Source organism: Corvus hawaiiensis, chromosome 8 (assembly GCF_020740725.1).
Source record: "Corvus hawaiiensis isolate bCorHaw1 chromosome 8, bCorHaw1.pri.cur, whole genome shotgun sequence".
In the NCBI taxonomy this organism is placed as follows: Eukaryota; Metazoa; Chordata; class Aves; order Passeriformes; family Corvidae; genus Corvus; species Corvus hawaiiensis.
The window spans coordinates 31,513,108-31,533,585 of record NC_063220.1 but is presented as its reverse complement, the minus strand read 5'-3'; the positions used below and the strand labels follow the sequence as shown (position 1 = coordinate 31,533,585).

General features: G+C 41.7%; 1 protein-coding gene across 4 annotated transcripts in view; it reads left to right on the top strand.

Annotated features, from left to right (window-relative positions):
• JMJD1C (jumonji domain containing 1C) overlaps window positions 1-19,958 on the top strand; it is a 159,104-nt gene extending 139,146 nt beyond the window's left edge. For all 4 annotated transcript variants that reach the window (XM_048311822.1, XM_048311823.1, XM_048311825.1 and 1 more), the window contains 15 exons: window positions 27-241; window positions 1,190-1,342; window positions 4,136-4,225; window positions 5,505-5,632; window positions 5,814-6,027; window positions 6,524-6,738; window positions 7,006-7,284; window positions 7,672-7,840; window positions 8,250-8,340; window positions 8,449-8,579; window positions 9,689-9,811; window positions 10,847-10,986; window positions 13,203-13,379; window positions 18,590-18,721; window positions 19,057-19,958. In XM_048311822.1, coding sequence (XP_048167779.1) covers window positions 27-241; window positions 1,190-1,342; window positions 4,136-4,225; window positions 5,505-5,632; window positions 5,814-6,027; window positions 6,524-6,738; window positions 7,006-7,284; window positions 7,672-7,840; window positions 8,250-8,340; window positions 8,449-8,579; window positions 9,689-9,811; window positions 10,847-10,986; window positions 13,203-13,379; window positions 18,590-18,721; window positions 19,057-19,146 — 2,347 coding nt within the window. In that variant the 3' untranslated portion in view covers window positions 19,147-19,958. The remainder of the gene's footprint in view (window positions 1-26; window positions 242-1,189; window positions 1,343-4,135; window positions 4,226-5,504; window positions 5,633-5,813; window positions 6,028-6,523; window positions 6,739-7,005; window positions 7,285-7,671; window positions 7,841-8,249; window positions 8,341-8,448; window positions 8,580-9,688; window positions 9,812-10,846; window positions 10,987-13,202; window positions 13,380-18,589; window positions 18,722-19,056) is intronic.
• Window positions 19,959-20,478: the final 520 nt, after the last annotated feature.

Sequence of the window (20,478 nt, the reverse complement as noted above, 5' to 3'; positions counted from 1 at the left end):
GTTAAACTATCTGTTTTCATTTTTAGGTTATCTTTTAGTAAGAATGGAGTGGTTAGGATAGATGGTTTCTCCTCTCCTGATCAATATGATGATGAAGCACTGAGTTTATGGACACATGAAAACTATGAAGATGATGAACTGGACCTAGAAACTTCTAAATACATTCTAGATATCATAGGGGATAAATTTTGTCAGTTGGTAACGTCTGAGAAAACAGCCATGTCCTGGGTGAAAAAAGACGGTAAGGAACTCTCAAAGCTCTCAAGCGTTCTGCAGTTTTTCTTGGGTGGCCATTGCTTCCTTTTGCATAGCTCTCTTCCCCTGGCGGTTGGATTTTCCTAGGCTGTTTGGTAAGAAGGCATGCTGGGAAGGACCAGCCCAATCCCCTCCCTGTGCTGGTGGCTGTGCTGGGCAGGGGCCGGGGCCAGGCTGCTGTTGGGTTTGGAGCAGTCTCCATTCCCAGCTTGGCCTCCAGCTCTCCAGCCAGAGCAGCCAGCTCCCAGCCAAGGCCTGTGGCGAGCCAGGTACTGACTGCTGCCAACAAATGGTGTGTTTCTGTGTCTCCTTCCCAAAACAAAGAGAAGAGCGGAGCAGCGTGGGCCCTGCAGAGCGTGTGCTGTCACTGTCACCTCCTCCCCACCAACGCCACCATCCGTCCTTCTGGCCCACAGCAGATGGGCACAGGCTGGTGGCTCTGCTAATTCCAGGCTGTGTGAGGAGGAAGTGGGGCAGAAAACATGTACTACTAGCCAGCTCTCCTGAACAGGCAGCTCCCTCCCCTCCTGCCAGCTTCAACTGTCCAGCTCACTGGTTTGGCTGCCCTTGAGATCAAGCATGTCCCATGGGCAGCCAGGTGAAAAACCCAGCTCTCTTAAGTGCATGGGGTTAAAAGTATGTGTTAAAAAAGTTCTTCATACTTGCAGCAATACTTTTTCTGTATGACTTCAGTCTATGTTTTCTGAATGCTTTATTTCTTTATAATGTGTTGATAGTAGCATTGAAGGGGGATGCTGTGTAATGGAACTAAGGGGGTAGATGTTGATGGCCTCTTTATGGAGGATCACTTTCCTCCCCCAAAACCCAGTTGTGTCTGAGGGGAAACTTATGAATGCTTCATCTATAAAGACTATTCATTCTGTGCTTTGCATTTAAATTTCAGTCCTTTTATTCTGCTTATTTTGTATTTCAGCCAAAATTGCATGGAAGAGAGCAGTGAGAGGAGTCCGTGAGATGTGTGATGCATGTGAAGCCACATTATTTAACATTCATTGGGTCTGCCAAAAATGTGGATTTGTGGTCTGCCTAGATTGTTACAAAGCAAAGGAAAGGAAAAGTTCTAGAGGTCAGTTCTTTATGAACTAGAGTATTGTATAGGCTGTTTATTCTCATTTGTTGCAGAGCTGCTGATCCACTATAACTGTCTTTCTGTAAAGTGTTAAATTGCTGCTTGTGTGTATTGGTTTCTCTTGATCTTTTTCGCCTCCTTTTTTGTCAGTAGATGTAGAATCAGTCATTCAGAAAGCAACTGCTGTGGGGGCTATTTTAGCTCTTTGTCCACGTTTCAGTCTTTTTGTGTGGATTGTTGTGGATTGCTTGTGCCTTGCCCCTCAAGGTTAAATCTTGTTCTTCAGTTGTGAGACTGGTGCTCAGTCACACTTCCCTCTTTATGGTAACTCATTGCTGTTAAGACTTGCCTTGATTTGAATGCTTTCTGGAGTCCTCCCTTCAGAAGTGGCTTGTCATACTGACTTAAACATCCTGTTTTATAGTTTTGTTATAAAAAAGAGATGGAGAAAAATACTTCAGGTAGTATTTAAAATGAATGTTAGTAGAAGTTTCACAGTCCATAAGCCTACAGATACACGTGGTTTATCCTCTGCTCTAATGGAAATGTCTACTTTAGTCTGTAGGAAGTGTAACAGGACTGACTTGCAAACCTCTGATTTCTGGGTGACCCAACTGGGTTGCAGTTGAAAGGAGGAATGGCTTGGAGGATTGATTTGGGCTTTGAGCCCTTGGCTGTGACACTGGTGTGCAGGCTGCTTGGTGGAATGCATTGCCTTCCCTGGGAGGCAGGCACTGTGCCCTGGCACAGTTCTGCGGTCAGACGCTGTGCCAGGAGCTGATTCCAGGATAATGCTGTTTAGAAAAGCAGTTCCATGTTTGTCATAGCCGCGTAATGTCCCAGATGTGAATCGTTAGTAAAAGAACGTTTAACTATTAGGTGGCAAAGCTTTGCCAAATGGAGACTCTCATCCGCTTTGTCCCTGGCTTGTGGTGACAAGCCTTCTACACTGAAGTTTTTAGGGAGCTAATGTCAGTATTTTCCCGCTCTGAGAACAGTTGCTAGTGCTTTAGTGCTGGAAGCAGCTTCAGCAGCTCTTCACTGGCTGAAGTCTGTGTGCGCACACGTGTGTGCATCCATCTGACGTGGCTTGGGATGTATGCCGAACATTATTTACCCTGGTGGGAACATGCAGTCAGAGGCTTTTTATAGTGTGTGTTAACCAGCCAGGAAAGTTTTAGTAAAATGTCTTAGAAGTTTGAAAAAGCAGTATAAAGAAGGAGGCTTCTCTTCAGTTTTCTAACAGGGAGGACTTTCTCCTTTCTGTTGATTGCAATTTTATGTGTGAAAGCAGAGGTACGACAGCTTCCCTCGCTGCGGCTTAATTTCTCATGATGCTGTGGGATTCATGTGAACTGTGTTGCTTCTTTGGCACTTTCTTAAAAAATGTTCAGAACCACCCACCCATCTATATAATAGGACTTTATATTACACCATTTTTCCTGGAACTGGTAGTTGTTTTTACAGTTGCTGAATGTAATAGAGAATCCCCTGGTTTTTCCCTGCTTCAGCAGGAATGTTAGAGCTCTAAATATTCCAGATTCAGATACTTATCAATGACTTCTCTTATTACTTTACTACATCAGTGAATGAATATGCAATCATTGTTATCTTCAGACAGTTCATGGCACCATCAAGTGGAATGCCATGTTATGACATTTCAGTGAGAAAATAGATTAAGTAGATACATGCTGTTTTGTTACCTTGATTTATGTTCGTGACCAGTTGGATATTTAGATATTTTAGGCGCTACAAAAATTACAAAATAGTTTATAAATCCAGTATTTATCTGAAAGAACATTTGGTACATTGTACACCTACTGCAGTGTAGAAAAAATGCCTTAAGCGTGTTAAATGCTTCTCTTGGTGTGTTCCTTAGTTTAAATTGCCAGAGCTGAGCAAACTGGTAAAAGGCTTGGAAAGATGTCTTAAAATTAGCAGTTTAGTGGATAGGACACAAGACCAGGGATTGAGAGAGAAATTGTCTTTTCTGCTCCAAATCACATAGCAGGTTGGTGACCAGTTGCTTGGCCAGACATTTTTTACTCTCATTCTTCTTGTGTCTTTTCTTTACACCACAGATTTTGGGACAGTCTTCCTTAATCTTCATAGAAAGCCTCTCTCTCCTACCAGTTAGGCCCTCTCTTCTGGCACAAATGATTTTCAGCCAGTACATACAGACTTAGGGTTTCATGGTTGCTTTCATGTGATGTAAATCTGTGATGCAACTTCCCTCTCCTTTGTGCCATCAGTAACATGGGTGTAGCGGCAAGGTAGGTAGGCTGAATCAGACAGATGATTTGGTTAGAAGTTCGTCTTTTTGGCTTGTCTGACCAGCTCTGGTTGAAACCACACACTTGCAGTTGGAGCATGGATTGTGTCAAATTAGATGAACCATGCAATCACGGCCTAATTGTGTCTCTTTTCCATGGCAGGATTCATCAAGGGAGGCTCATGGCCTTAATGGCAACTGTAAAGGATTTCAGCCTATGTTAAATTGGTAACTCACTAAATGTGATAAAGGGAATATACTTCGAAATTTGGAGGTAATTGGCAAGGGCCTGTGTTACAGATGCAGCTATTTCAGATTTCAGTATTGTTAAAACTCTCTTTTCCTTACTGTGAAAAGTAGCTGTTGTATGCAAGTCAAGTCCTTGTCACGCAGGATACCTGGACAGAAGACTTAAGTTTGTGCAGAGAAATATTTCTAACCAAAACCAGTCTGAAAGACCTCAGCTCCGTCTGTGTGCAACATAAGTGAAGTAAAACATTGGCAATGCTATTTTGCAGATAAGGAGTTGTATGCCTGGATGAAGTGTGTGAAGGGACAGCCTCATGATCACAAGCACCTGATGCCAACACAGATTATTCCAGGCTCTGGTAAGACCATATGTGAACAAGCAGAAGGTATTTTTTTCCCAGGTCCTTCTGTGAAGAGGGGCTAGAGTTGTTTCTTGAAACTTGTCATTTAAAAACCTGGGAATTGAGTTAAATCATTGCAAGAAGGTGAGTGGTTCTGGGCAGTTACCAGCACTGAGCACAGATGATAATGAGAGTAAGAGGAGTGTGCTGACAGATACATAAAGGGGTTTTGAGGACAGGCAGTGAAAAAATTGAGGGTCTTTCTTGTGATGGATTTGTACCTTTTCAGAGCAGAATAAAACAATCAGAATGTACTTAATAAATATGACCTTAGCTGTTAAAATAAAAATTTTAAGTAGTACCACTGAGGCAACAGATTACTGGGGATTTGTTTTTCGCTGTTGTCTGTCCTACACCCAAAAAAAGAAAAGAAAGGTTTTGGTTCAGATGATTGAGCAAAATACAGTGAAGGAGCTCGTGATAATTGAAAAACTAAGCAGGAATCATAAAACCAGCTAGATTCAGAATTCTGCTTACAACCAAGTATGTTCTCTGAAGCAGTGCTGTTAGGTGTGGTGTAGTGGTTGTTAGCACAGAATTTCTGCCAGCATCTATACAGACCAGAAAATAGAAAACTGATGTGCTCTTAAACATACTAAGTGAATTCCCAGGTTATTTTAATCTGAAAATACAGAACCAGCCATTATTCTATGGGTTGTTGCATGTTAGTTCAGGTAGAAATGAAGGTTGGGTAGATTCCATAACAAATTCAGATTGTGACATTCCCCAGAACAGGTTCTAGACTGAAACTGGTTTTAATTTTAAATTGTGAAAGTGAACCACTCATCTGGAAACAGCACAGTGAAGACTGCCTACTTAACCTCAGTTTTATTCTTCTGTGCATACCCATTACCAAACAGCCTTCATTTATATGGTCACATACTAATTTTTTTGTCAAGACGTGGCTCACTTCAGTTTGTAGCTGATGGTTTTATTAAAGGAAGCAGTGAATACCCATTGAACAATGAGGAGCAAATAATTAATGGCTTGCCTAATGTGTACCATGCAATGGGCATGCAGAGTGAAAGTTACCTTATTCAGAAGAGGAGTGTGCTGTTACTTGATTGAACGTGTCTCTGCACAAGCTTAAAGATAAACTGGGCAGTCATCTTAGAGTAGTTTCAAATGGTAAATTCAGCATTTTTAATAGTTCAGAACATCAGTGTGTGTGTGTTGTAAAGAGGGTCACAGAATTGATTGACAGCTACTGATGTTTTTCTTCTTAATTGTCTTCTAGTTTTGACAGATCTTTTAGATGCTATGCACAACATTAGAGAAAAATTTGAAATGAAATCCCATTGTCAGTGCACCACAAAGCAGAGCACACAAGCTGCCAAGCTCCCTGCGATGAATGGTGTGTCTCAGGTGAGTCTAAAATGTGTGTTTATATTGCATCTTGTTCAAGTGTTTTGATCCTGGTGGATTTTTGTATTTAAATAGTACCAGTTGCATTTTAGTTTGCATATGTGGTGGTTAAATGCTGGCCATGTCTTTGAAATACATTAAAGTGAAGCTATGTAGTTAAAAATAAATTTGTTCTTTACAGGTTTTGCAGAATGTCCTTAACCACAGTAATAAAATTTCTCTGTGCATGCCTGAGTCTCAACAGCAGAATATTCCTCAAAAGTCCGAGACAAATGGTAACACAAGTCCAAGGAGTGATGTGAGCACAGACAGCAAGTTAACACCACCTGAATCCCAGTCCCCACTGCATTGGTTGGCTGATCTTGCAGAGCAAAAAGCCAGAGAAGAAAAGAAAGGTATATCTTTGAAATCTTCATATCATGTCCATTACTTTGGGGGCACTACTGGTATGTAATTGAATTAATTAAAAAAAAACAACACCATTTGCTGTTCACAAAAAGAAAAGACTGTGTTCTTTTCTCTATGGGTTCCAACCTTCAAACTGCAGTGCCTTTCCCTGGTGGCATCAGAATCAGAATCAGTCACCAGAAGATCCACCAGTGGAATGAATATGTGTGTGCTGTGGGAGTATTTCCAGCTACAGCATCTCTCACTTGGGACAGGGACTCACTCGGCTGCATGTCTGAGATGCTGAGGAAGGCCTTTACTTGGTCATAGTGTTTGACTGTGTTTTGAAGGATGTAGTTCATCCTCTGGTGTGTTCCCAGGTGAATAAAGCACTAGTGCTGCACAGTCTGTTACCACCACTAGGAAATGCAGGATACTGGTACTGTTCTGTGTGTGCATTGTGGTAACAACAGTGTAAATTTGCAATGATTATTTTTATTTTAGAGAACAAAGAATGTCCGTCTGGAAAACAATCGAAGGAAGAGAAGGACCAGGATAATTTGGAATCCCCAAACTGTAAAAGCTCCCCTCCTGCATCCCAGAACAATGAGCAGGGCTCAACCTTACGAGATCTGTTAACTACAACAGCAGGCAAACTGCGTCTGGGTTCTACAGATGCTGGCATTGCTTTTGCTCCAGTTTACTCTACAGGAGCAGCAGTAAGTGTTTACAAGATGCACAGTTTTTCTCTCAGGATTTGAAAGTCTCTATCAATCTGTTTTGTCATGCTGTAGTTAGAGCAGTCTGATAGGTGTATTGCTTTAAATACTCATAGTTAAAACTTCATATGCACATGCGCACATTTACATTTTATTTGATTTTATATATGGTGTTAAGTGATAAACATCAGAAATGTTACTCAGTTTCAAAAGGAGTTGCATTAAGTTGCTTCTACATTTTTTAAGCATAGATTTGTTTTCTAACAGAGTGGCAAGAGTGGAAGGACTATGCCAAATATTCTTGACGACATAATTGCTTCAGTAGTAGAAAACAAGATTCCACCAAATAGAGCACCAAAGATAAATGTAAAATCTGAAATAAAAGATGAGCCAAAGGATGATAAAAAATGTATTCAGGATGACTGCAGTAAACGGTACAGTGATATCCAGTATTCATGGATCTGTGATAAGCACGTTCTGTGGCTCAGAGACCATAAAAACAGCAACAATTGGAAGCTCTTCAAAGAGTGCTGGAAGCAAGGAAGGGTAGGTATTGAGCAGGTCGGTCAGTGAAGTGACCTCAGCATGAGCTTGGGGAATTGTGTGTTAAAGGACAGAAATGCCTAACTCTGTTTGAAACTGGGGGGCAAAAAAAGCTTGTCAGGTACAGCCCATAGATGAAGCTTGTGTAGTTAAACTTGAATTAACCACTAATAATAAGTAACACATTTCTGTTTTGAAGTTTCAGTTTCCAAAAAGAGTTGACACCTTTGGATATGAGTGTTCCTGGAGGAAGTGTTAGCAGCTCAGTAGGGCCAAGGTCTTCTGTGTGTGCTCCAGACACATTTGTATTCCAGTTCAGTTAAAGAATGTGTTTACTTGGGAAAGGATAAGTAATGATTTTAAAAAATTATTTTATTTTACTTTTTACAGCCTGTTTTGGTGTCTGGTATGCATAAGAAAATGAACTTCAGCCTGTGGAAAGCTGAGTCAATCAGTCTGGATTTTGGAAACCAGCAAGCTGATATCTTGAATTGCAAGGACAGTATCATTTCAAACACCAATGTCAAGGAGTTCTGGGATGGTTTTGAAGATGTTTCGAGTATGTTCCTTAAAATGTATTATGGTATTGATTCTGAAGATGATCAGTGTTAGAAACGGCAGTTAAAAATTATCTTTATGGATCTTGAGTCTTTGAAGAAACTTTAAAAAGAAAGTTCTAGGTAATCTGTTTCCAGAGAACATGGTGGACACTTGAATTTTGCATGTCTGCAAAACTAAGGATGCACTATTATACTAGCTAGGTCTTACTGAGAAACCAGGCAAATGTCCTTCTTACTTAACTAGCTGAGTTTGGTTTGTATCATTCTTGAGTCTCGAAATCAACCATCTCCTATTTTACGCGTGAAATTTTGATTCTTGGCAGGTTTAGAGTTAATTCTTATATATCAGTTGAATAAAGTAAAACACCTACAGTATATTAGTTTTTAGTTATTTCTATTTATTTACAGAACGGCAGAAAGTAAAAAATGGAGAAACAGCTCTACTAAAACTGAAAGACTGGCCTTCTGGGGAAGATTTCAAGGCTATGATGCCAGCAAGGTATTCTGAGTTTAATAGTAGATGTTCTTAAGTCAATCTTAATGTTATTCTGTTTTCTCTTTCTACATAATGACACAAATTCAATTATATTCATCATTTCTCCTCCAGATATGATGACTTACTAAAAAGTTTACCCTTGCCTGAATATTGTAGTCCAGAAGGAAAACTAAACTTGGCTTCTCATCTGCCAGGATTTTTTGTCCGTCCAGATTTGGGACCCAGACTGTGCAGTGCATATGGTGAGTTTGCCCTACAAGTGCAGCAGTTACTTGTTCCCATACACCTGTAGAATATCACACATTACAATGCTTGATAGAAAGCTGAGCTTTCTTGAAGGATAGTTGCTCACTGAATGCAGGGAAATACTGACTGACTTGGGTATTAACAGTACCTGCTCCTGGGGCATGAGAGGTTATCTGCTTCTCCATTTCTTTCTGTCTTTTCTTATGCTATTACACTCTCCTGAAGCATATAAATGGTTAGCTGCTTCTCTACAGTGTTAGAACTTGTCTTTAGTAATGCTCTGGGACACAAAACCTCATGAAATATCATCGTGTTCATAATTCTGGTCATAAATTATTCTCCTCATATTTCTCATAATTTATTTTGTGTGCTGTACACTCAAAAACCTGTTTAGAAAAGGTTGGTTCCCTCAGACACTTTCCATCTGTTCCTTCTTTTGCAAAGAATTTTGTTCAATTCTGTTTTACAAATAGTTGTAATAGAAACAAGAAATGAGTGCTAATTTGTGACACGATGGCTTTGATTTTAAAAGTTCTCCAAATGTCCTGTGAAAGAAGCATATTAACAATAGTGATAATGGCATGGGTCTGAGAACTGCATCATTAATGCCACTCCAAGGTAACACTGCTCTAAGGCTCAGAGTTCCAGAATGTCCTTTGACTTAAGAATGTTCATTTTCACTTCTTAAAACTAAAATTATTTTTCCTCTTTGCTTGGGGGTTATTTTGATTAAGAACTCTGCTTACAGACAGATACAAAAGTGACAGATTTGATAACCTTTTGTATTCATTGTACCTGTATTCTGCCCTAAACAGCCTGAAGGGTTGAGGAGGAATGGAACATAGCAGTCAGGAAATGTCTCCGATGGTTCTGCTGAAATGTTTTGTTCTGACACAAATGCTGTGTAGGGACAGGTACCTGGGCTAAGAGAGAATCTCAAGGACTCTATTAAAAAGTAACGTTTTCTTGTTTAGCAGGTGAACCAAAACCATGTTTTTAATTTGTGTATCTCAGTGATGCTAAGTATGCTTCAGAAATTTCTTACCCGTTGTTGCATGTTCCGATTTTAATATGCAATGCAAACAACTGTTACCTTGTAACATAGGTGTGGCTGCTACTAAAGACCATGACATAGGAACCACAAATCTCCATATCGAAGTTTCTGATGTCGTGAACATCCTTGTTTACGTTGGCATAGCCAAAGGAAATGGAGTACTTTCCAAATCAGGTAACGTGAAGCTCACTCACTGTAAGAGGTGTGGATGGACTGAATGTTCTGCCCCTTCTAAAATTGATGCTGTTCTTGGCAAGGTGATGAAAGAGATCCACAAGAACTTGCTTACAGCTGGGAGATTCTTTGTTTCGAGGCTTTGCACGCACATTAGTTCTATATAAAATACACTGCAGTTCATGAATTATGAAATGATATTTCAGACTCTTTCCACTTTTTTTGCCATTACGTGTAATTGATGCAGTGTTCCTGTGCTGGGACTGGCATAGCTAATGGAATGCAGGGTGAAGGATTTCCTCTGGAAGCTGTGCTCGTTCTAACAATTATGTCAGGATGATGTATTTGCCAAACCGTCTGTTTATTCTGCTGCTTCTGGATGCACTGTGCTTACTCTATTGAATTTGGGCTGTAATGTAATTTTTCAGCACTGGAGAGCTTAAATTGGTGTATGTTAGTCATCTCTAGGCGGTTTATTGCTTATGTGAAACAGTGTTTAAATCACTGAAATAGTTTTGTTTCTTTCCCCTTTTTCTTTTGTCCTCTTATTCCATAATCATCACATGTAGATTTTGGGTGTGACTAATAGAGCTGCAGTAAGGTTTGCCTTTCATTTGCTTTGTTTTCACTTGTGTATGCACTGAGTTAATAGCAGCAAACTTGAGCATCCTGGAAGAGCTCTGGCTGCAATAATAGCATGCTAAACACTGCTTGTGCTGACTGCAGGAAAACACCTTTTTCATCTTCCCATTTTTTTGGTACCAGCCCTGCTTGTTTATTTCAGGTAGGAGATTGTGTTCTGTCAAATTCAGGAAATGTGAAAAAATTTAAAAATTAAATATTTTTAAGGTATCCGTGGCATTCATGCTCTAGTAACGAGTTACAAACACTGAACAGAAAGATCACCTGGTAGCTTCTGTTGTATTCAGCAAACTTCTATCTGCTCAGTCTTGCACAAGAAATATGAAAAGAAGGTATTTAGTTTCAAAATTTTTCTCCTTCTCACATTTAAAGAATATTTTTGTTGAATCTTAGGAGTTTTGAAGAAGTTGGAGGAGGAAGATTTGGATGACCTTTTAAGGAAGCGGTTGAAAGACTCAAGTGAATTACCTGGTGCTTTATGGCACATTTATGCTGGCAAAGATGCTGACAAGATAAGAGAGTTTCTGCAAAAGGTTAGATTTATTACACATGATTTATAAATATAACCTAAGTAGCTGGTAAATCAAAGGGGGCTGGCAAAAATCACAAACCCCACCTCGATGTTAGAGAAGGGAGGAAAGCAAAATTATTTCCTTTATAGCACATAAAATAAACTATCTTGACCTGCTGCACCACCAGCAAATAAAACATGTAACACACATACTCATTTTTAAGAGGGCTCAGGAGGGCGTGGAGATCTACTCTTGCTCACAAAAGATTTGTCGGATGAGGTTTTTCTGGCGCTGATCCATTATTATTGTATTATTGCTGCTGAATTTTTGGTGAATTGTCCTATGCCAAATCCCCTGACCTCACCACCCAGCGGCCACCGATCTTTCCCAGGACTCTGTCACATCAGTCAGCTCAAGGAACATGGCTGGGCTCTTGGTGAAGGTGGAAGCAGTGGGGTAACCTCTGCAAGGGCAGCAGACTTCCTTCAGCATCATCCTTCAGCAGCATGTGATGAAGAAGTTAGAGCCACATCAGAATCTTTCAGGTTGTTACCTAGGATGAATATCCTTCAATGGCATTAAATTCAGGGATAGCCATCTTGGAAGCAGTTTCCTGTGCCTTGTCTTTAGCACATTTTCATGTTCTCAGAGGTGGCCTTGATGGCTGACACAGAAATACCAAAGTATCACTGAAACGATTGCTCAAGGAGAAGTCTTTACTGTCCTCTTCTGTGGAGAGAGATCAGATGAGTTTCCACTGACTGCACCAAAGGGGTCTGTAGACAAACTTGAGGCCAGGGGCTCTTCTGTGAGCAGGGAAAGCCTAAGAAGTTCAGCAGTGACGATTCTCTTGGACAATAAAGCAGTGTTTCTGTACCAGGGCAGCTGTCCTCCAGTGACTCAAACATTTGCTCCTTGACAGGCTGAACTGTGGGGAAAAATGAGCACTGGTAAATAAAACAAAGCTAATTCCAGGAGATTGTGAATTATACAGCAAGACTTTTTTGTTCATTCAAAAAGGAGATGCTCATAAATTAGATGGTGGCTTTTCAGTTTGAAAAAGAGAGTTGTGAACGAAGTCATGAATGCAAAGGAATAGGTGGACGTAAGGGAGTATTCAGCATTTCCTATCTCAGAGCACTTCTGAAACTGTTGTGGATAACTGTGAAACTATTTGGGCAGCAGGTTTAAAACAGAAGCATTTAGGATGCTGTGTAAAGAAGTTTGTCATTTGCTACCACAGTTTGCCCTGCTATCCCGAATGAATTGCGTACCACTGGGTATTTTAGGAGCAGTGGTATTTGGGAAATACTGAATTGGAGATTAATTGATGGGTAAGCATTGGGACTGTTCTTCTGCTGATAAGATAAAAAATCTCAGTATCTTGTTAGAACAGTGGTAATACTCAAGGAGAGTTTCAAGCTCTGCATTACATAATTACATATATTTCATAAATAAAAGTAAAAAAAAAATAAATCTATGTTTTTAATGAGGTATTTGTTTCCTGACTCATGACAGGTGGATTAGGTCTGTGTTCTTTATGTGTAATCACTTTTTTCTTTTTAGTGACTAGGATTGATTTAGTAGCAGTTGATTAGAGTAATATATGTTCCCCTGTGGCTCACTTGATGAGAAATGGTTGTGGAATTCCATTTACTGATGTCAGGAAGTATTTTTATGTGTTCATTATTTTTTCCGAATATGTTCATAGGGTGGTAGGAAAGCAGCTTCTTATCCCAGCATGGTTGAGGTTGGAAGGGGCCCCTTGAGGTCCCTCTGTCCAGCCCTGTGCTCAAGCAGAGTCACCTGGAGCAGGTTTCCCAGGACTGTACAACCCTTGGCTTTATCTGTGGCATTTTCCTGACCTAAGGTAGTGATGTTGCATGTCTGTGTCAAAACTGAAGGTTGTAAGCCTGGGCAATTGGCAGCATAGCAACTCCTGAGCTCAGATTTTATTTTCTGGATTAAAGAAGTCACACAGAGAGCATGTTGCTTATTACTAGATTATTGTGCTGAGTTCTTTAAAGCTCTGCATTTTGGAGTGGGTGTGCTGCAAATGTCTTCAGTTCAGTGAGACTTCCCAGATCCTTTGAGGTTGTTCTGAATCCCTAGCTAGAGTTCTTGTTCGGGTATTGAGAACTGAGTGACATTGCTTGCCAAGGTGGGTATACCTAAAATTTATCAGCAAAAGGTTCAGTTCTTTTGGAAATGACCTGGGATCTTTTCTGTACTTGCAGATAGCAAAGGAGCAAGGCCTAGAAGTTTTACCAGAGCATGATCCAATCCGTGATCAGAGTTGGTATGTGAACAAAAAACTTCGCCAAAGACTTTTTGAAGAATATGGAGTAAAAACCTGCACAGTTATTCAGTTCCTTGGTGATGCTATTATTCTACCAGCAGGAGCACTTCATCAGGTAATGAACCTTAGTTTAAAGACACAGGATTAAATAGCACAATTGCTGTAAAATAACTTTTTTCCAAAGATATGGATATATCTGTTCTCAATTACATTTTTTTTCTTAGTAGCTATTAGCATGTAGGAATGTAAAATAAGGTACATCTGCTGGTGTAGCTGACTAATGTACAGCAAATTGAATGCCTTAAGTATTAGTTCCTTTTTTGCTTTACAATTACAAATGAACAGACGATTATTAAGCATTGTTCTCCACTTTTCATTTTTGTAGGAAATTTCTAAACAAACTGAGTCTAGTTATGGCAGAGTCAGGTTAGTAATTTTTGTCTTCTAAGCCAGAAGTTAATCTAATGGAGGAGGGGCAGGGAGAGCAACCTGAGCAGGTAAACACACCTGGATGTCAGGTGTCATTGTTTTTAAGTCTTCAGCCATAGGAGAATTGGCAGTGGGTATTCTGGTGTTCCTGTAACAGGTATTTGGTTGTTTTCCCATGCCGCACTTAAGTTCCTTTTAACACACAAGGTACATCAGTCACCAGGAGTCATCACTGTCTCTTCAGCAGCTTTCCTTATTGTGAGAAAGAGTGATACCACCTTCGCAGCAGCTGAGCTGATGTAATCCATAGTTGGGTAAGAAGAGTACTGCCAGTGGGGCAGTTCTGGAGAAACAGGATGAATTTGTGTCAGTCAGCGTCAGTTGCCCCCTGGCACAAAGGGTTTGTTGCTGCCTTTAGGCCTTTTTTTTTTTCCTCACAGTCTGTAAAGTGCTGCTCCTTGGTGAAAACAGGAAAAAAGCTCAATTGTTAAGATGAGATTTTTAGGTCATTCTAGATTTCTTCCTTTCTTCACTCCATTAACCTTTTCCTGCTTCAGCAGGAAAGGGAGCCTGCTGGTCTGCTGTCTTGGCAGCTGTCAAGCACCACTAATGAGGTTGCTGACTATCAAGGACTGAGGAGCATCCCCACCCTGCAGTTGGTTGTAAACAATCGTGCTGTTGAAAATCTATCACTGATCTCCCCGTGGGTTCAAGCAAGGCCAAGCCTTTCTGAAGAAGGTGCTATTTGGTTTCCAATCTGCAGATCAGCTTCCAGCTGTGAAAATGGCTCACCATGTCCCTGTGGCCAGGGCAGTGGGGTTTCCTCTGTGAAAAACTGACTGGGTTGTAGTGATGACAGGGGTTCTGTCTCTGAGTGTGTCTGTTGCTGGGGTATTGAAAGCCACCAGTACCTTACCCAGACTAGGCTCCTCCTCATCCCACTGAGTTTCTGAGTGGGTTTGACATGATGGTATATAGCTCTGGATAGTCTGTGTGGATTTGTTTTCTGGCACAGGAAAGAAAAAACCCAGACAGCCCCAAACAGACCTGGGTGACCCAAATCTGGGGAGGGGGGGGGGGGGGGGGGTGGATAGGTTGGCTTCCCTTGTTCTATGACTCAGGACTTGATGTTGTTTCACAGATATGGAGGAACATCTGACATTGCTGCTGTTCTTGGCTTCTGTTAGGCTAAAGCAGTTGGCACTCCCAGAGTCATGTATTGCATCCTCCAGCAGCCTTACTCTGATCCCTTGAAACAAGGGAGATACATCCCAGATAGAAGAGTGGAAGGGGAACCCAGGGGAAATAACAAACGTACTGGGAAATTCGTTCTGTACAGCATATGCCATTATAAAAAGGCATACAGAATATAAAACATGAACTAGTGGGACTGTTCCAGGCTTCCCTGCAGTTCATATGTTTAAGGACCAAAAATAAGACCACTCTTATCTTTATCTCCTTGGCTTTAAACTGCAGATTGTGTTTGAAGTGGTAATGTTCTAGCTTCTGGCACCAAGGAGTTAATAACATGGTGTTTTTAAACCTTAGTGGGTGAAGCTGAGAACCTTTTCATCTTCAGTAAGAAGTTCCTGTGAATCTGCCACGTAGGAGGAAATAAAAGCATCGTGTTCTTTCATGTATGTGCATAGTGCTCTCTCTGTAGAGATGCATAAATACTGACCTTAGGGATCAGCACCAATACTTCAGAGATACAAAGCACATTTAAAAACTGAAAAATAAGTCTGCACAAGAATACATACCACGTTAAAGTTTACACATTAAGTGTTTCAGATTTATGTGCACATCATCAATCTTTTATTGTTAAAGCTGGGTGAGAGTTGATACTAAATTAGGTGGTAAATTAACATTTTTATTTGCTCATGATTAATGTTGTGGAGCAGAGGAAATCAGACTGAGTGCTGGATTTAGGGAGCCTGGCTGCCTGTGGTCATTGCCTAAGTGTAGTTCTGACACTTCCAGTCTGGAGCCAGTTAGGATTGTTGGCACACTGCTGCTTCCGATGTGCTGGTCTAGAATTTACTGCCCTAACGTGGAGGAGGTTGTGCGTATTTCTTCTGTGTATTGTTTTTCCACCCGTGCCTGGTTCTATGGATTCATGTCTGGCTTTTAAAGTAACTTAATCTTAACATTTAATGGTAGCATAAAGCACTCCTCTTGCTTCCCAGGTTTCTCCCCCTCCCTGTGTATTTTCAGACAGCAGTCACATCCTTCTTGGATGCAGCAGGCAAAGTCAGACTGTTCCCAGGTGGGATGGGAGGGAGAGCCTCTCCTGTGAGCTGTGACGGGCAGGGCAGCCTTGTCAGTTCCTCTTGTGGAGGGAATTGCTCCCTCGGGAGGAGAATCCAGAAATAGATACAGCATTGGACCGGTCACCTCTGCAGATGCTTCCCTGAATGCTCTGTGAGGGGCATCTCCTCCTTGGCTTGTACAGCTTGGGAGCTCAGCAGTCTCCCTGCCTTGCTAGTGGCTGGGCCTTGTTCCCTCCGTGGCATCTGTGACAGGGAGCCCTGAGCTCTCCTTGGAACTTCCCCAGCTAAAAAAGGGTGTTGTACTGTTCTTTTGAAAGATTCACTCTTTGTGCTGCTCCACTGTGGGTCATGCTGTATCACAGACATCTGTAGGGATGGCCTCCCTGGTTTTAACTTTGTAGCTCCAAATTGGTAAAATATTTTCACTAAGAATAAACAGCTAGAAATACTGGAGTCAGTGATTGAAATGTGGTGTTCAGGCTCCCTGCAAAACTTGTTCACAGTGGAACAAGTTATTATAATGTTGTTTTTTATAGTGGTATTACCTTGATTTAACAGCAGGATCATATATTGTAAAATAACATGCTTGGAGGCAATGCGACATCCTGGCGATGTTCCGATAAGGATGTAGGATAAAGGTCTGGGCGTTGCATATGCAGAGCTCTCGAGCTCAGCCTTGCAGGAAGTGGCTGATCCTGCAGCCCTCAGGATGGGTGGGTGGCCCCTTCCTCCCTGCCCACTCACCTTTCCCTGTCCTGGCCCAGGTCTGAGGCTTTTCCAGTGCTGCAGCCGCCTCCCGGGCCCTGCTGGAAAACCTCTGCTGTGTGTGGGCTGGGTGTGAAGCTGTTCTCAGTTCAGCTGGAAGTGGCACAGGCGTGGGAGTGCTGCACTCCTCGCCCCACAAACCTCAGGGGAATCGTTGCTAAACGTTTCTATGTGTGTGTGTCACTGCATCAGCTTGTATTATAAATATTATAAATAGAACTGCCTGGGTGCTGTCAGTGGGGCATTCCCATGTTAAGTATCAGACCAGCCGGGTAAAATCTGTCCCCACAAACTTTCACACGGATAAGAACAGGCCCTGGAAGGGAGGGAAGAAAGCTGAAGGCACAGCAGAATGAAAGGTCTGAGGGAAACAAATGATACGGAGTCAGTAAAACCTTGTCTTAATGAGAAGAAAGTGAATGAGTGGTGTGGGATTTGCATAGGCTGGCAAGGAAACCAAGGGCAGGTAGAGACTTGAAAGAATTGAGAAGCCTGTGAGGGAGGGGAGGGGGCTGGAGCTGCTGGCTGCACAATGCAGAGGCACTTCAGCCCAAGCTCTAGGAAATTCCCTTTGTGCTGGTGGGAGCCTCATGGTAGCACTTCTGCAGCTGCTGCCTTGCCCCTGGCTTTCTGCTGTTTGCACATTGTGTGGCATCAACAAACCCTCCTTGTCTCCAGAATTACTTCTGTTCTGATTGATTCTCAGGAGGGACCAGCACAACTTTGTCCTTGATGATGTTGAGCCTGAAAAAACCCCATGTGCAACACAAATGCTGAGCTGGGAGTTACCCACTGGGATTTCAGCTGTAGGGGGGGGAACTGCTGTGTAAAATCAGACTTGGGCAAGGGTTTTGAAGAAGAAAGTAATTTTTAAAAGAAGTCCCGTGCCCTCAACTGTGTAGACACCAGTGGTTTATGTGAATGTCAGGTACCATAATGGAAATTTTAGAGTATGCATTTAAAAACTCCAGATTTGGCTAAGTTTGACTTTAAAACATGGAGATCTCTGTCTAGAGCAGGGTGGGATGGGGTGTTTGCTGGGATGGCTGAGGCTCTGCCTTGCCACCCCCAGGCTTTGGGAATTCGAATTGATGTTACACGACTTCTGTGAGGAGCTGTTGGAGTTTGGGGAAAAGAGGTTTTTGACCTGCTGAATTACAAATTACAGTGTAATTGTAAGGGTTCAGGGGTGAAAACACAAATGTTTCTGAAGGGAACAAGCAGGAGTCGGTTGGGTCACAAGCAGGAAGCATTTTTCCTTTCCCCTGTCCTCCAGGTATGACCTGGGTGGCAGGAGATGTTGTCTGTTCCTCAGTAGTTATCGCATGCCAGTAAGAAGAAATGTTTAGAGAAAGAAGAAACTGCTTTTTCCCCCTTCTTCTCAGCCTCCCCCTTTCTTTGTTCATGATTGTTTCTTCCAAGTATTTCCACTGGCAGTTCCTTTTCCATGAATGTGCCAGCTTCCACCTGTGTGTGCGTGGCCAGAGAAGCTGGGTCCTACGGGGCAGGGCTGCTCCCGGGTGGGTTGGCAGCTCCAGTGCCTGCGCGGTGCTGGGGAGGCTGTGGCAGCAGCAGCGCCTGTGCAGCTGGGCAGGGGAGGAACAACAGTGTGGAATTAATGCCGGAGCCGACTGCGGGAAGCGCCGCCAACAGGCAGCTGGGCAGTGTTCAACGTGTGCCTTTTGCCAGAAGCCAACTTGGATAAGTCAAACACACTTAATTGCTCTCTACCTGTAAAGATGCCCTTTAGTCTGATAAGGCTGTGGTTAAGGGATCTCAAGACCCACTCTCTTCTCAGGTACCTCTGCCGAAGAATAACCCCAAATACTAATTATCAGTCTCTTCTTGTTATTTTGGATAGGTCCAAAATTTTCACAGCTGCGTTCAAGTAACTGAAGACTTTGTGTCTCCAGAACATCTTGTACAGTCATTTCACTTAACGCAGGAGCTGAGGCTGTCAAAGGAAGAAATCAATTACGATGATAAACTGCAGGTAGGAAATGAATGCTGCTCTGGAAGCAGCTGGGAAGGCAGGGCATGCTCGGGCTCATTGAAATGCCAAGCAGCGTGTGGAGCTACTTCCTTGCTGCTGTTCACACAGAATAACAATGAGCAGCAGCATGAATGCCAGGGCTGTAAATGACTCTCCCTTGAGCTGCTGGTTTTATTTCACATTACATTTTAAAATGTGTAAAAAGCTGATCCCTTTTGCACGGGTGTGATGAAGCCTTTCTTTTTTTTCCATCCGTGGTACTTAGGGCTTAGTCCTGAACTTTGCAGAGTTCCTCAGTCATAGGCCTTACTAAAATCTGTCCAATGTTCTTGCAGGTTAAAAATATCTTGTATCACGCAGTTAAAGAAATGGTGAGAGCTTTGAAGATTCACGAAGGTGAAATGGAAGATATGGATGAGAACTGAGCATGCTCTGCTTTTTGGAGGTAGCATCACCCAGAGGTTATTTCCCCTGATTTATGAATGGTATGCACACTTATTTAAGCTTCACAAACCATCAGTGCCAAGAAAACACAGTCATCGTATTTACTTGTTAATGACACTGCAACGGTAGAGCTTCATATCACAGCCACTGTGATTCCATGTTCCACTTGCAAACAGTTGAGCAGTGTTCTGCTGTCTGTATTATAATGTACATGAAGTTTGTGAAATGTCAAAGATTTAAGATGATGTATTTATTTTTGGAAAAAACGACAAAATTCTATGCTATATTGTTGATCAAATGTAAATGTGACTTGTACAGTTTGCTAAAATAATTCAGATATTTTTCACTACATTGAGACAGTTACTGTGAGAGTAGGACACAAACACCAGCTATTGCCTGCATTTGGGATCTTGCTGAGTCCGCACAGCAGTCATGTCATAATCTGAAAATTACTGCCAAATAATTGTAAACTTTGTAAAATATAAAGTATATAAAGTAGATATTAAATACAGACACTTCAGTATTTTATTGAAGCTATTCAGTGTACAATTAAACGTTTTCAAAGGTGTAATTTATTTAAAAATTGTCTCATTTTGGTAAAATTTATGTGAACTTTTAAAGCTTAAATATTAAACTTAATATGCTATGTAAATATATACATATATACATTCAATGATGTATTTTTTTAAAACATTGGCTTGCTTTAATTTGTTAAAAGTGCAAGTGTTACACATGCTTTGTACATTGAAGTTGAAAGGGGTTTTACATTTTCCATTAAAATGACTTTGTCAGACGTGGTGGTGTGGGTTTGTTGTGTCCCGCTGGTGCCGGCGCTGCCAGGGCCGCCACGTGCTGCCCTCTGCGGGCCGCAGCCGGGACTGCGGGCGCGGCGCTGCCACTCACCCCCTTCCCTCGGGAATCTGCACTTGCGCGGTGGGAAGGGGAAAGGCGTTTCTGTAGAGTGATTATTTCATGACAACTTACCTTTAATAGTTCAAGTAATACCACAAAGTAATGGATGTTTTAAAAGATTTTTTTAAATGTGTTTTATTTAATAATGATAAATGCTGGGCAGTTGAGCAGAATTCCAGGTTTTGGAGTGAGTTTGAAAAGGTTCACAAAAAGTGTACTTTGATTTATTAAAACTATTCAAAAACGTAGATTGATTATCAAATGTTAGGCAGAGCCAGTGGCCAGCTTGTGAGGTGTCCAAAAGGGGATAGTAATTAGCCCGGTTATAGTAATGAGCCTGGTTACTGCTCCCAGTTTGATGCATTTGACTGGGTTTGGGGTCACCAAAAAACCCCAAACCC